This window comes from Labrus mixtus, chromosome 5 (genome assembly GCF_963584025.1).
Source record: "Labrus mixtus chromosome 5, fLabMix1.1, whole genome shotgun sequence".
NCBI classification, from domain to species: Eukaryota; Metazoa; Chordata; class Actinopteri; order Labriformes; family Labridae; genus Labrus; species Labrus mixtus.
The window spans coordinates 29,160,366-29,177,258 of NC_083616.1; the positions used below are offsets into that span (position 1 = coordinate 29,160,366).

A 16,893-nucleotide genomic window follows, 5' to 3' on the forward strand; every position below is an offset into this window, starting at 1 on the left:
TATCTCCCCACCGTGCATCTTATCTGTTTGTAAAAATACAAGCAAGAGAGAGGAGAGAGAGTGTGCTGCCAGGCAGAGAGCGAGAGGAGCGCACAGTGTGGAGTGACAGAGCACGAGCCAACAAGATAACTTTAGGTTACTATTGTAACCCCGGTTCTCTGAGTAGCATGAGTGCGCTGTCTCCGAGCTAACGATAGCCTGGCCAAGCAGTGAGCGACTAAAGTTTGTCCGGATGATAGTATTAACAACCCTAAAAGGCTTCCCTTTACACAGATGATGAGATCTATTTTTAAAAGGTGATGAGATGTGCGGACATTTGCCCACTGAATGCACATTGGAGCTGTTTAATATGAGACGGCACCAATCTGTTAACGGAGACTTCAGTCTGCAGTGTTGTTCATGCACTTCACTGATAAACTGAATTACAGATGATGCAATGAAGTCTTCTTTTACCCTCCCAGTTCTCTTTCTCAGAAGTTGTAATAAAGGTATCAGAAGAAAAAACCAACTGAAACTACACATTTTAGAGAAGCATGTAGCTCTGCTGCACATGGTGATCAGACAGCTTTAATTTATTTGACTTTGTTGGAAACCTGAGAAACTAAAAAAGTAAAGTAAAAAGTCAAAAAAAAAAAAAAAAAGATCTTGTGCGCACACATTTTTTTGTGCCTCAATGTGTGTGCAACGACAGAAAAGCTCCGACGTGCTACGAGTTGTGTCACTCTTTAGGAAGTGTTGTAAAGAAAGTTACACACTGCTGTCACAGACATTGTGAACTTCATTTTACGTGTCCTAATCAAAGGGGTGAACAGAAAGTCAAATGTTTTTTATAAGCTGATGTTAGAGCTTGCTGAAGCACGCTCAGCAGCCCTTCTTTCTGCACCTATCTGCTCTTTAATAAATAAACATCGTGACACCACAGGGGGTCTGCTATATCAACTCAAATCTCTGCTCATGGGATTCACCTCAAACTTCAGAGACCACCTTCAATCCTCCAAGGTTGAACCCCCTTCTGGATTTTGTCTCCAACGTCTCCGTTTTGATGATGTATAACACGATTGCCGTTAAATCCCAAATGTCCCGACTTCACTGCAGCACAGAGTTGCCCTGTTATCAAGGTCCTTGCTCTTGCCGGGGGGGGGGGGGGGGGGGGGGAACAGAATGGGATAATCCTCTTTAATACCAACTCTCTGATCTTAATTATGATCATCACCATCGCCCTCATCTATTTAGGGGAATCTTTATCTTGTTTCTTCTTTGATTTGAAGGTCTTAAACTTCAGAAAAGGGTCGTGCATAAAAAAAAAAAAAAAAAAAAAAAAACACTTCTAAACTTGCTTTTTATTCTAAAGTTATTCTTCTTTAGTACGTTTTGGGACACTTTGGGATACGTTAACTAGGCTACTGTTCTAGATATAGAAGTGTATGTGTGTACCGGTGGGTTTTAAAGTCCTCACTTCACCGTCTATCAGTTTATATATCCCATCTCTCTCAGATCTCCCTCTCCCTCCATAACTCAAACCTGCTCTGTCTCCATCTGTTTGATTTACAGATGAATGAAACATCATGTCCCATTAGAGCCTCTACCTGCCTGAGTAACCTACATAAAACTGCAGGATACCAAATGTTTGCTTTCTTATTTTAATCCACACCTTTTTTTTACAATTATCTTTTTTTTTCTGTCCTGAATTTCCTTTTCACCTTCCTAAAACATTAAGACTGGCATTTTAATCCTTCTTCCAAAGACGAGTGTCTTGGTCTTTTCCTGTCTTTTGTCAGGATTCACCATCATCTGTTATCACTTTTACTATCACTGTACAATTAGTGTTCTACTTTGTGCAAAGAATAAGGATGACAGACTTTCAATACTTTGATTATTTTTGAAACCACGTCGTTTTGAAACGATACAATCTCTGATGCAGGATTTCGGACTTCCGCCTCGGCTTCATTTTTCAAGACCAGAGGTTGCCCGTTTGGTTTTAATGTTTGATTGTATCCAAAAAGAGCCGAAAGCTTTCAAAACCTACAGATCTTCAATTTCATTGTTATTCAATACGAGCATTTGCAATGAATGAACACATCCCCGCTGGGGATCAATAAAGTTTTCTAATCTAATCTAAAGGCTGAATTTATCCAGTTATCCAGATGAACAGGTGAATGTGTTTAATAGAAACATGCAACACTCTCTTACTTTGAATTCTTTTATTTAACCTATTGAATGGTGGCCTGGGTGTAATGATGCTTCCACACCATTTTGAAGCAGTCAGATGCTCGCTTGCTGCCCTCATATTAATTGGTTGTTCGATATATTATGGATTCGGGAGAGAAGTATTGTGTCACACGTGCATCTGTACAGGAGATACAGACTAAAACTGTGTGTTATATGCACTTCTAAATTTGTGTTCATTTATCGCATTTCACATCGTTATCACACTTTTGAACGATGTTATCCCACATTGCATATATTTCTCATATCGTGCAGGCCGAGTGTGCGGGATTTATGCTGCCATGGGTACTATATTTTTGTTGCCGTGGTAACAGGTATCAATATAATTAGATTTTTACTTGAATTGTATGAAAGTTAAAATTCTGGTATCCTAACACTTAAAGGCTTTATATGCAATTTTTTGATCCAGCAGATGTCGCCCCTTGAGCACCAGCATGAAACCAAAACAACTCGCGCTGCATTGTTGTGTTAGCATGCTAATGCTAGCGATCTTTATTCTGCTCATATCTTCACACTGCATGTAAATTTACCTGAAATGAGCATGATCTAGAAACACAGTTAAGCAGTGAGTACAGTATGTTATTCTTCTTTTCTCTAGTCCCTCAATTAAACAACTTTTATACACGAGGGGAGGAGTCAGCCGGCTGTCCAGGCGATGTAAACAAAGTGAAGATAGGACTCTGAAAACTCTGAAAACATCACAGACAGTGGGACTCGGGTGTTACACCCATTGTAGACAGTCATGACTCACAGAGTTATTTTCAGAGGATATACTTGATTTCTATTATATTTAAGTGTGAAAAATCACATATAAAGACTTTAATGAAGAGTCACAATGTTGCACAATCCATGACAGACCTTCATTTTCTTTAACTTGTATTCATATGGACAGACTTTTAACCTTCTTATTTAGCCTTGTATTAGTCTTTTTGCTTATATTATGTTTATATTTAATGTTTCACTTTTTGTACATTGAGAGCGCAGTTGACCGAAGACAAATTCCTTGTGTGTGTAAGCATACAGCCAATAAAGCTGATCCGGATTCTTCTTAGAGTTAAGCGCTGCAGAAAAAAAGTACTTTGATGAACTGACATGTCTGAGATCATTCTTAAAAATAAGTTCATTATCTCGCCTAAGAGCTCGATGTCATGTTCAAATTGAAGGACAATGCCACAGACTACAGTAGTTTCTCCTCAACATTGAAGTCCCCGGTGTATGCTTGTCTCATTCTTTTCATTTCATTCAGCTTCTTTTTATGAAAACAAAAGTTCTGCTTTGGCTTAAAAAAAACAAAAAACGCTCTTTTTCTTTCAGTTTCTTGATGTTCTTTCATCCTCTGACAGCCTTGCATAACAGGGCTGTGTTTTCCCTGACAAGACGGGGGCTGAGAACGGGACTGAACGTGGGTGAGCACTTCTGACCGAGCCCAGATGAATGAATAATGTGTTTGGACCTCTGAGTGTATCTAAGCGTGGCCCGAGGCTGTGCGCTCTGTGAAGCCGGAATGACAAAATGTGCCGTGATAGAACGGGAGGAAGGTAGATAGATACACACCTATGTTCATTTCTAGGAGCACTCATGCAAGCTTTAACACTCATGGGCAGACATGAGCTCACATCCATATTCACTTTTATCCACAAGTCAACTATATCCTCCCACCCGATGTATTCACCCCTCTGTACCTGACAGGCAGTTTCATGTCCGAGTCGCTCACCCGCGAGGACCGGCTAAATTGGATTTAGATTAAAAAACATCTGCCTTTCGGTGCTCACGCCAGGAAGTAACTGAATACATGTGTGGTGTTCCTTCAAGTATGTTCTGACAGCTCTCTATAGGAGGGAGAGTGTTCTGTGTTTAAAGGTCACATCACTATAACACACGTAATAACAAAGACATGCAAGAAGAGAAAGTAACCTGTGTGCAGACGCTTCATGAGAGAGGATGCTGTGAGTGACTGTATCGATCTATCAGAGGTCAGTCGAGACAATATGAAGACAGCTTTGTGTGTGTGTGTGTGTGTGTGTGTGTGTGTGTGTGTGTGTGTGTGTGTGTGTGTGTGTGTGTGTGTGTGTGTTGGTAACAGATGGCACTTTGATGAACATCCTCTCTCTCCCATAGGGAACTGTCGATCATAATCCTGCCGCGGCTCAGGTGAGATTCATTAAGGGATAATAATGTACGGTGAGTGGGATGCAATAGCAGATTGTAAACCCTGACAGGTGGAGCAGGAAACCCCGATGCAAAGCTAGACACTTTCCTTTATCGCTATTATTACACCTACAGTTTATCTAAGAAATCAATACTTTGTCACAAAAGATTGATTTGAAAATGCTTTTTATTGATTTATAAATGATTATATCTCTCCAGCCATGTAACAAAGATACTTTATCACAAGCTATCTGTGTGCTTTTTACTCAACTTTTCAATTTTTCCAACAAGCTGCAATCTATCCTAAATATTAGTACAGACGCTGGTAAAAACACAGAAATGTTTGCTGCCAACATAAGACGTGTGTTTACTGTAGAAGCAGTAAAAGCTTGACAAAAGCAAGGAACAGAGAGTGAATTCACGGGACGGTGCAAATCATTGTAGTGGGTTTGGGATCTGGAGAGTAGGTGTGGAATATGAAAAAGCACAGCTTGCTAATTGCTCCAATTTCGCTTGGCAAGCTGAAGCCAAAACGTAAATGCACAAAACTGTAGTTCCACGAGTGTCCACTTGAGGCTGGCTGCAAGAGCCCTGGAAGTCTCATGACCAGCCTAATTAAAGTGCCTATTTTGACGGCAGAAATAAACATGTTTACAGCCTGGTTCAAAAAACACGTTTGGTCTAAAAGTAAATTGGAATTATAATTTCCAATATGGTGACCTCCATCTTTGGGCTTCATAACGCCTCTTAAGAAACCAATGGATGTCATCACTAAGGCAACTTCCATGTCTTCTACATTTTCCTCGCATAGAGCACCTTCCATAAGTAATCACCTTCTTGGATTATGCCATATTTAATAGTCTAAAATAGAGACAACCTTGAATTCAAATGGATTTATTTGAGCTTTTTGCTGCTGGATAAACAAACTTAATAAATAGGAAAAGCAGAAATCTGTTGGATGCAGAAGTTAACCTGCTGGCAGCAGATTTCACCTGATCTTATTTTAGGGTCTCATGTAAATTCACTCAAAGTTAAGACCACTAAGATTAATTTTATTTATTCTTTAAGACATTTTTGTGCCATGTTCTGCCTTAACTGATTGGACAGTAAAGGCAAGAAACTCTGGTCGGATAGAGTGGGGGAAGACTCAAAATGTCAGCTGAGCCACACCAGTGCTCCTCATGATTTTAAATACCATGTTATACCCCCCACCCCCCTTTAAAATCATGGACTATTTTGTGTCTTCTGCATGGTTACAGAATATTTCCCCCCATTAAAATCCACTTAGTTTTGCAACCATAAATGGACAATTTATGGAAAAGTTCTAGCAGGTAGAAACTGTGTTCTTATTTTTTGTTGTGGTACCATCTTTCCTTGACTTCATGGCAAGAGCTGACTGCAATTCGTCAGAGTTTTGCAGAACATTATTACCCTCCACCCCTAAGGGTAAGATTGAACATTGTGTTTGTGTTTGTGTTCGAACCTCAAAGCCAAACCTTTTTTTTTCTGTTGCTGCACCAAATTTATTCTGCCAGTGTGCCCTGTGCACACGCCAAATCCAGTGTATTTGGAGACTATACAGTCTAAATGAGTGAGTTAGCTGGTTCTGATGCTGTGCCTCACTGTGTCCAATAATAATGGGCATTGTAATTGGCAGAACTTTACTTATCTGTAAAAATGAAAGAGGAACTCTGGGAATTTGGTCACTTAAGAGTCTGTAACTGTGTGTATGCCAATAGCCCAATAATCATTGTGGGATCTAAAAAGATATTGCAGATTTAAACACACACACACATGAGCTAGCAGAACAGAAGCAGGGGCTCAGCCTCCGTCAGCATTGGATCGCTGTCGATCGATTGGCCCGAGCTTTGTGTCACTCTCAGAGTCCGTCCAATCTGCCACGGAGAGGATTCAAAGAAGGGGGGAAAACAAGGATAGCTCAGCTTAGCTCGTCTCTATCTCCTCTGTGATCTGAATCCAAAGCGGAGCTGTGGACAATCACTACTTGAAGCTCATTCAACTGCCTTTTTGATCTCGCTTGGCACGGACATGCAAACACCCTCCGTTACTGCTCTCCTGGCAGACACAGCGGCTCTAAGTAACTGGCAGGGATGTGATGGATGGATGGATGAGAGTGAGTCGGAAAGTGAAAGTGAGCAGTCATTTGTAAGTGTGTCTATCCTGATTTTCTCGAGTGGGGATGGAATAAAATCTATAAATACCAGCGACTGAGACACTTAAGAATCACAAACGCCCAGATGGTGCATCTCTTTAACAATAAAAGCTTTTTATATCAAGTCATTAGATCCCATGCCTTATAACAAACCTCTAAAAACTCTTACTTTTAATGAATGAACTGAAAACAAGTTGCTCAATTCGACCTGTTGTAGCCACCTGAGTGGAACATTTTGACCTGTTTGTTGTGTTTGCATGGCCACACATGTGAATCAGACAGAAACTCTGGCAGGAGCTGTCTCTCTCCTCCACACAACGCCACAGCTCAGTTACCTCGCACCTCTCTCATCGCCTCAAGCTCAGCTGGTCTGCAAACAACACAAACAGTCATGCAGCGCTCTCTAAACAGAAACAGGGAAGCTAACAAACGAGGGATGCTAAACAAAGTAACGGTACTATTTTGTAATTTGAGTTGCTTTTAAGGCTTTTTTCAATCTGTTACCACGGATTGAGGCTATGGTCCTCCATGCGGGCGGCCCAGGTTCGAATCCCACCTCTGGCACCTTTCCCGCATGTCATACCCCACTCTTTCTCCCTGATTTCCGACTCTATCCACTGTCCTATCTCTCCATTAAAGGCACAAAAAGCCCAAAAATAAATCTTTAAAAAAAACAACTTTCTGAACAGAGTGAAGTCAAACTCCCTCTGGATTTGTTGTTTTCCGCTTTGTGTTCACACTGATTGGATGCCGCTTTTTTTCAGTTTTTTTATGATTTGCTCAGAAGCTCAAACATGTTTCATACATGTTTTTTTGTTCTCATGTGAATGCCTCCCTCTCCAGCTGTTAGTGCTGCCACCAAATGAGGGGACTCGAGATGGCTCCGCCCACTCAGAGCGCTGTATCTATGGGAGCTTAATACCGAGTGCAATAGACTGTTCTTAAAAATATCCAGATTGACAACGTGTGAAATGAGCAATGACTGTCTCCATCTCACGTCTCTTGTTCTGTGTCTGGATCGAGTCGCAGCACGCCAGGATGCTGAAACTGCGACGGCACACCCTAAATGAGAGTCGTTAGAGCACATCACATACGCTCATGGATGGCTTTGAAGATGAAAAAGAGGAGCTCCGAGAACGACAGAGAAGTAAAAAAAAAAAAAAGTGTGGTGATAATAAATGGCAAAGGTCCTTTTTGCTCCCTGCACCTCTCAATTTCTGTCATCCTCGCAGCTTAAAGAGATTCTGGCTCATTATGTCACTCTGAGGAACTGACTGTATCAGTGGCAGAGGTGGATGGAAAGAGAGAGAATATGAGAGAAGACGGAAAGAGAAGAAGAAAGGGGGATAGCTTAACATTTTTTCCCACAGCTTATTATCATATCTCGCCCTTTTTTAGCACTCATTAAGCAGCTTTCATAGCTCCCAAAGAAGTAGCGCCCTTGCTAGGTGATCTTGTACCTTCCTTTTAATAATGTTCCTCCTGTACAAAGGATGTATTATATTTAAGGGCTAATAAGACGTATCTATCATTCACTTTGAACAGGTGGAATCAGTATTACATTTTCACCCATTGTGGTCGCTCGTCATTAGTTGGACCTTGCTCTGCTGAGTTCTGAGCGAGCCAATACGCTTGTAAACACAAAGCAAGTGTTGCAAACTCAAGGCAAATTGCCCACTTTGGCAATGGTCCAGGGGCTGGCTTGGCGATTCTCCAAAATGACCGCAGCTGCAACAAACTCACAAATTGTGAATCCAGTAAAAACCGGTGCTGGATCGATCAGCTGCTATCAGGCAGGAAGACGGAACGAATCAGGCTAATTAAAGGGATCTGTCACCGCTCACTGTGCTGCATTCACTGTCGGGACACCGCTGTGGGCCTCCTGCACTACATTTTACACGATGGACGTTTTAAATGAGGTTTAGCAGACCATGACAAAGTACAATAACGATATGAAGGTCTTACAAAAAATATAGGATTTCATAACAGAAAGGTTAATTATGCTTTTATGGCACCACCTGTAAAGGCAAGTTAATGATATTTCAGTTTCTTTAAAGTTTTAAGAGTTTGAGCTGGTTATATAAGAGTAAGAATATAATAAAATTGGGGACGGCTGAGGCTCAGTTGGTAGGGTTGTGACAATTAAAATATAAAATTTGGAGTGCTGTCCTTATCATTCTTCTTATTCAAATATTTTTTGGGATTCAGCACCCAGTCGTTTTTGTTGAGCGTGTTTTTTTTGTCTATAATTGGTAGTCACTCAACCGGAAGGTCAAGGGTCGGATCTCCAGCTCCTGCAGCCACGTGTATGATGTGTCCTTGGGCAAGACACTTAACCCCGATGATATCGATTTTGGAGAGAAAACAATCTCAGCCGATATCTTTCTTAGATCTATGTTCAATCTGTACAGATAGATAGATATGGATATACACATTAAATGCGTTGATCCCTCAAATGCAGTTATCAAACACTTGTGGAAAGTATAAATATAATGAAGACAAGATGGTCACTCAACTGGAAAGTAACTGTGCAGGTTTGTAAGTGCGTCACCACTTGACACTCTGGAGAGTGATAAGGCTTGTTGAAATCTGTATAGTGCCCTCTGCTGGTGAAAGAGAACTGCTAGTGAAATACAAAAAAACTCAAAACTTTAGTAATAGCGCATATCTGATAAAATTATATCACTGGATATGCTAATATCGACCAATATAAATCGATATCTACTTTTAACGATGTGATGGCTACTGAATTCTTGATTAGAGGGACAATGTATATATGTAGTCAAAGTTAAATTTTACATAAGGAGAGCTAAGCAGAGTTTGAAAGACAGATTTTGGAATCTTCTGAGGTTGTCAACATTTCTGATACATTGATTACATTACGTTTTATTACCATCTGTGTCTAAACAAAACTATCTCTTTCATCTTAATGATAGTGTCGAAAAGCACCAAAGTTTTAAACTATAGAGCGAAAAAGAGAAAGAGAGAGAGAGAGAGCACTTTGTAAATTGCACAAATACATTGCCAACATTTTTGTGAAATTTAGACATTGTCTCCAAATTCAAAACTTTGGTATCGTGACAACCCGGGTTCCTTCTGTTAGCTGTCACTGTATGGATTACGCAACAATCGGTAAAGATAGATTTACAGGAACTTCACTTCAATCATTCAGTAAGATCATTACGCCTTGTAATCTCGTCTTTCCATCAAGCAGGCTGAAGTGTAAATGATTTATCTGTCAGGACTTCCTTCCTCTAAAAGCAGATAGAAGTTTTAGAAGTAGTTAAGGATCTATTTGAAGTTTTTTTGTTTGATTGGCACAACAAAAAAGATGGAACATGAAGGGAACAGATCATAAGACAGGAGCAAAGGAAAACTTCATTCAAGTAAGTCAGAGCGACATGAAACAATAAAACACAAAGTAGGAGCCAAATGTCAATGCTCAATCAAAGAGAGAAGACCTGAGATGAGATGAGAGTTAAGACAGAAAAGGGAAGATAAAAAAATGGATGATGAGAAAACATAAAAACAGCAACTTACATGGGATTCCCAAATCACTCTTTTCTTTGGGCTCAGTGGACTTCTGAAAAAATGAACCTTGGGACGGGGAAAAAGAAGAGGGGGGATGGTGGAAATGGATGGAGGGAGGGAGAGGAACACAACAATGAAAATCAAACAAACAAGTCAAATAAAATGGGGCAAACATGACAGGACACAGACTCAAAAGAAAAGCCTTCACATGCAAAACGCGTGCTTCTTTCTGTCTTACATTCTTGCTTTAATGCTATCCCACGTCTAGGTGTACTTGCTCTCATTTTAACCCCATTATAAGGTAAAAAAAAAAGAAGAAGCATTTTCCTGCAGACACTTGGATGCTGTGTCATGCTGAGTGGTCCACTTAGCGGTGGCAGACAGAAGGTCTCTGACACAAATGAAATGCTGATGTACTGATGTATAATTGAAGTGCTGGTGTATAATTGATAAAGGCAACACAGCAACATGGCGCGCTTAAAAGCTTCTTGCCAAACCAGCTGGACGTACAAGACACTGATTTAGCAGCAAAAGGCAAAAAAAAAAAAACTGACAAGGTTAACTGGGGTGATGTGCAAAAAATAAACATACATAAAGAAGCACTCCAGAGGCAGGAGTGAGCTCGGCTACAAGGTTATTACAATGAAGCATGAATGAGCCTGTAGATGTGTTTTCTTCTAATAAATCACTTTGATAATGTCTGCACTTAAAGGTACACTAAATCTAAGTAAATTAAAAATGGAATAAATCTATACATATTTTTTGTTGAGTACTATTTCCAACACTTATCAAAGCCAGAGAGTCCTTCATTTTATAGTTATAACCGGACGTGTCTGCTGTGACGTCGGCCATGACAGATCCGCCATGAAAGACTGGGAATCATGGGAGTGGTTCTCTCTGCTCCTCCACCCGCATCCCCGTTGAGAATCTGTTTACTGACGATGTATCCAATTATACACGACGTGTTTATCGCTGCCATGGAAAACAGCGGGTGTAACGTCAAAGAACGTTGCCCAAGGTAGCTTTCAGTGGCAGTTCCCGCTTCCTTATGCGGCGTTCTTTGACGTAACGTCCAGTGTTTCCATGGCAACGCTAAACGATGAAGTCGAGGCTGGCGGGGAATCATGGGAGTGGTTCTCTCTGCTACGCTCCACCCCTATCCCCGTTGAGAATGTGTTCACTGACGATGTATCCAATTATACACGACATGTTTAACGTTGCCATGGAAACACTGGATGTTACGTCAAAGAACGCTGCATAAGGAAACTGCCACTGAAAGCTGTGGCTGTTCTTTGAGGTAAAATCCGCTGTTTTCCATGGCAACGATACCATGTTGTGTATAATTGGAGACATCGTCAGTAAACACATTCTCATCGGGGATTGGGGTGGAGCATAGCAGAGAGAACCACTCCCATGATTCCCCGCCGGCCTCGACTTCATCGTTTGTTATCGTTTTGTTTGAGAGCCCCCTGGTGGTGGAATTTACATACTGTGCGTTTAAACAACATTTAGATCCGCTGAGTCATATTTACTGTGCAGCGTTTCGGTAAACATCAGTATATTTTTTGATGTGCTACATAAATGAAATGGAATTGAATTGTGATGTTGTTGTATAATGCTGATTCAGCTGACAGAGGAAGCGGCACGCCATGACGGGCTGAACAAGTTCCCAATTACAGCAAAATTTTTCAGATTTATGAAAACATGATGAAGGGGAAAATACACAAAAAAAAATAATCGAACACAGGCATTTTTCTAAGAAAAGACGGCTCAGATGAGCATGGTTTATTTTTTTTAAATGAGGTAAATTACATTGCGGAAAAGACCTCATTAGCATAGCAGTGCAGCCTATAGCTTCTGTGCAGGCCCTCTGACCGGTCCGTAAAGGGGCCACGCTGACCGGCATTCCCTGTGCCTTTTTATCCTTAGTATTGACAAGTAACTAGGGGCGGCTGTGGAACAGAGGGTAGAGTCGTTGTCTCTCAAACAGAAAGTCAAGGGTTTGATCCCCAACTCCTGCAGCAACATGTCCGATGTATCCTTGGGCAAGACACTTAAACTGCACTTCTGATGGTCACTTTACATGGTACCTTCCATCAGTGTGTGAATGTGTAGGTGTGACCTGAGGTGTAAAAGCGCTTTGAGAAGTCAGAAGACTAGAAAAGTGCTTACAAGCTGAAGTCCATTTAACATGAACTCATATGACTTCAAAAATACTGAACTTTCCCTTTAAATTAGGATGGAATTTTATTTGAAGTTTTGAAGTAAACAATGTGGGAAATAATAGGATACAGTGAAGTGATAAGAGCTCATGATAATCAGAAACAGGAGTGGGAAACTGAGTGGGGAGATTTTGTTCAGTTCTGTATATGCAGATTGTTTTGTAATACATCCAAACACTGAAGTTACATAACAGCCAGTTTCTCCAGTGATTACCGGAGTTTTAGAGACCACACAGCAGATTTGATTTGCTATGGAGGTACTGTTATGTAGCACACACACACACACACACACACACACACACACACACACACACACACACACACACACACAAAGTAGGTAGATAGTGAAATGTCAGGCACTCAAGGATGACACAGTGAAAATCTGACTCAATCTGTTCCAAGAATTCTGATCGATGTGTCAGAAAAATGTCAAGAGGCCCAAAGATATGAAACAACAAAAACAACTCTTAGAAAAACCTGCAACTTCTGTCACAAGAACTCACGCACACAGAAACACACACACACACACACACACACACACACACACATTCACATTTACAGACTCACACTGATATAACTCTCAGATAAACACGTAAACATAAAAGCGAGGAGGCACTCCTAGCGGGGCCAGGACTGAGGTCAAATGGATTTCTACCTCTCAGGATTTAACAGGACAACTTTAGAAAAAAGGGCAGAGAGAGACGGCGGAGGAGATGAAGAGAGAGGCGGCTGGTGTTGGTGGAGCGAGGGAGAGAGAGAGAGAGGGAGAGAAGGGGAGAGAGAGAGAGAGAGAGAGAGGGACAGAGAGAGGGAGAGAGAGGGACAGAGAGAGGGAGAGAGAGAGAGAGAGAGAGAGAGGGACAGAGAGAGGGACAGAGAGAGGGAGAGAGAGAGAGAGAGAGAGAGAGAGAGGGACTGCGAGAGGGACAGAGAGAGGGACAGAGAGAGGGAGAGAGAGAGAGGGACAGAGAGAGGGAGAGAGAGAGAGGGACAGAGAGAGGGAGAGAGAGAGAGGGACAGAGAGAGGGACAGAGAGAGGGAGAGAGAGAGAGCAAGAGAGAGAGAGAGAGAGGGGGGGAGTGAGAGAGAGAGAGAGAGAGAGAGGGGGGAGTGAGAGAGAGAGAGAGAGAGCGAGAGGGACAGAGAGAGAGGGACAGAGAGAGGGACAGAGAGAGGGAGAGAGAGAGAGAGAGCAAGAGAGAGAGAGAGAGAGAGAGGGGGGGGGTGAGAGAGAGAGAGAGAGAGAGAGAGAGAGGGGAGTGAGAGAGAGAGAGAGAGAGAGCAAGAGAGTGAGAGAGAGAGAGAGAGGGAGAGAAAGTTGTGTGAAGTGCTTTTGGAGCATAAAGTCACTTACAGAGCTCTATCTAAAAACATTAACTCTACTGTTACAGTGTCATCAGCTGATTCACAGCTCTGGAACAATGAAAGTTATTGCATTAAAAAAAACAGCAATTAACTTCTGTTGTACATTTTAATTTCTCTTTTCATTATATGAGGTCTGAATATTTTGTTTTTAAATTGATTTTTTTTTTCAGAAACTTAAAAGTAAAGTATGTAGAATTTTATGACAATATTTAGGCTACATTTAAATAATTAAATTAATTTAAAAAAATTACTAAACCTGTTATATGTAATTTTTTACATTACCTCAAATATTTCCAAAAGTTATCAAAGCCAGAGAAATCTCTAATTTTATAGTTTTCCTCATTACACATTCATGACAACAATTTTCTTGTATGAAAAGTGTAATACAGATAAAGTCTGATTGACTGATTAATATATATATGTAGGTGTGACAAAAATGTGTCTCCTAGACTAAACGGGGACATCTTTCTTTCTCTGCTTTACTGAAGCAGAAGAAGCTTTAATGTTCAGTGTGAAGCCTAAATAGACCAGCATTTAAAGATCCATCTTATAAAACAAGTAGTATAATCATAAAGGAATCACTCAGAGCTTTTTAAATATACTCTACCTATAAAGTCTTGTGCATGCAAAAACCCCTTCTTACAACCACACACACACACACACAGTAACACACACGTTTCATGGATTCCAGTAAATGCTACAGGAAACAGCTGAAACATTAGTGCGCACATAAAACCACGTCTGTGGAGTTATTTTAACGACAGAAAATCAATCAGGGGGAAATGAGCCTAAATCTATACCTCTCTCGGCTTTAGCCCAGATTGTGTGGCCCGAGTCTCAGCGAGCGGCCTCAGGGAATCCTCCTGATGGACCGCAGACACATAATACACTGCGTCAGGAGGTGGGCAGGCCTCTGCATATACTGTAAATCCTGTCTATAACGTGCCTGCAGGCCAAAAAGCCTTGTGAGGGATTATTTAATATTACTCCATTGCATGTGATGAAACATCTCCCCCCCCCCCCTCGGGCTGCACACAGAAGCTGCTTTGTGTTCACTGATGAAATATAGAAAACTCCTGAACAAGAGGTTGCTCTGATTTCATTTATTTGACCAGGAATGTCTCACTAGGATTGTCTTACTGGATAATTTTTTTAGAGTGAAAACACAATGTAAGGCAGGAATCACACATGACGTAATGAGTCATGAACACAAAAATCTTTATTTTTAAATCAAGCTCCTGACTCTCTGCTGCTGTTGTGTCCGTCATTGTCTTCCTGTTGTTTATATGTTTCTTCCTGTGCTATGTCATCATATATGTACCAACTGTGCAAAGCTGTGACCCACACATTTCTCCCCACACAAGAGGATTTCTGATCGTATGAATATAGATGTTTAATATTTACGATTTCAAAACATGGCGGCCCAGATTGTCTTCCAAGCAGATCGGGGAGGGTAAAAATCACTCAAAGGAGAATCTGGCCAGATCGTCTTTGGAACCATTTGCTGACTTTGGACAGAAGAGGGGGAATCAGGCTCGAATTTGATGTTTGGTACCCCGCTCAAGCTCACTCACTTAAGTCTTTCAGCTTGATTCATAATGTCTTTGAACAGTGCAGGATGATGTCTGAGGAGCAATATAGTGTTCATATTTTGCTTGTCATTTCTTGACATGTAGCGTGATGTACTGTAAGATCAAGATGAAAGGTTGCGCAGTCATATTAGTTGAGTGTCTTTTTTAAGGTCTCCCATTTTCAATACAGTCAGGTGGTCACTTATTATGATGGTGGTGAGTGCATTTGAGGTAATGACAGTGCAGGTCATATTGGTTTCACTGGAGGATGGAGCCAACATTTTAGATTAAAAAAAGATATTTAAAGTGTGACTAACTCACTGAACTTAACAGTAAATTTTCTGTCATTGATGTTAGCGCTCTGGTCTGTTTCGTTGTTCAGTGTCTTGTAAATTATGGGCTGGGCATCACTTGTTGGTGCCTGATTAATAAAAAAAAAATGAATCAACACTTCTATGAATAATGACAACAATAAAAACAATAAAATAATATTATGAGGTAACATAATGAAATGAATGAAATGATGCGATTATCTAGAATTATGAAGCAATAAAATAAACAATATTAAAGCCCACCAATGCATGTTATTTAAACTATGTTGGCATTGCAGAGTCAGAACTCGTCACAGTTTTGTTTGAATATATTTTGTCATTTCTTGCCGGGACTCTGTTGAAAAAACGGATTTTCATTTCATGAGACGCACTCCGGGTAAGATAAAGGTCAATAAACAAATATGTTGACGGCAACTCAAGAAAGTCTGACTTAATACGACTCTGGGAATGTCTCAGCCAATGGGAGGCTGTGAATAACTTTAATGTTTATTCAGCATTTTAAGAAGGAGACATGTTTTTCGTTCCCCTGATTGTTTGCAGCAGAGTCCCTCCTGACAGAACGGGATTTGTGTTTCCATGGCATACAGTTTTATTATTGTACCAGAAATGTACTTTCCCACAAGAGGAAATTAAATGACACTCTGTTGTTGAACATGCTACACACACACACACACACATATAGGCTGAAATACACATGTGCTAATGGAGAGGTGTCAGAGTGAGGGGGCTTCCCACAGCGAGCACTCCTGGCACCTCGGCAGTGTTCAGGAAGTGAACTGGCACCAGAGGCGCTGTTAGTCAACAGGCATGGCGGGCAACTGCTTGGGGCCCCAGACCAGTAAGGGGCCCCTGAGGGTTGACAAACTTGAACTGAAACTGTGGCTCAAAATTTGCAAATGGCAAACCGGGCTACCAGACCAATTTCCAGTTTTGGTCCGCACCAAGACTTGAACCGGCCACCCCTCTCAAGTCCCTACAGACTGAGCCTCTGACACACACTGTCTTTATCTGCCATGTTGTATGAAAGGAACGCCCGATGGGAATGAATGGCATGATTATAAAAACACAAGTGAATTCATTTCCTCTCTCTCTCTCTCTCTTTTTTTTTTTTTTTTACCTTTGCTCTCCTCTCGTCACTCTGACAGGCCTCTCTCTGTCTCCCTCTCGTTTCTCGTCAGACGCTGGTCTGCCAATTACTCCGAGCACAGGGAGCAACCAGCACCATTCCTACAAGTCAACAAATATAATTGCCTCCACCTTGGAAAAAAGTGCCGCTTCTATATTTGTGCCGTTATGACTCAGCCAGCATTTTCCAGCAGGTTTTT

At 41.1% G+C, this 16,893-nt stretch overlaps 1 protein-coding gene across 2 annotated transcripts in view; it reads right to left on the reverse strand.

Moving 5' to 3' along the window:
- Nucleotides 1-16,893, reverse strand: part of LOC132974677 (netrin receptor UNC5C-like) — a 241,343-nt gene that overhangs the window by 38,022 nt on the left and 186,428 nt on the right. The window contains exon 8 of one of the 2 annotated variants that reach the window (XM_061038899.1): nucleotides 10,088-10,144. The exons of the other annotated variant lie outside the window; for it this stretch is intronic. Within the exon in view, the coding sequence (XP_060894882.1) occupies nucleotides 10,088-10,144 (57 nt within the window). The remainder of the gene's footprint in view (nucleotides 1-10,087; nucleotides 10,145-16,893) is intronic. 2 annotated transcript variants of the gene reach the window in all.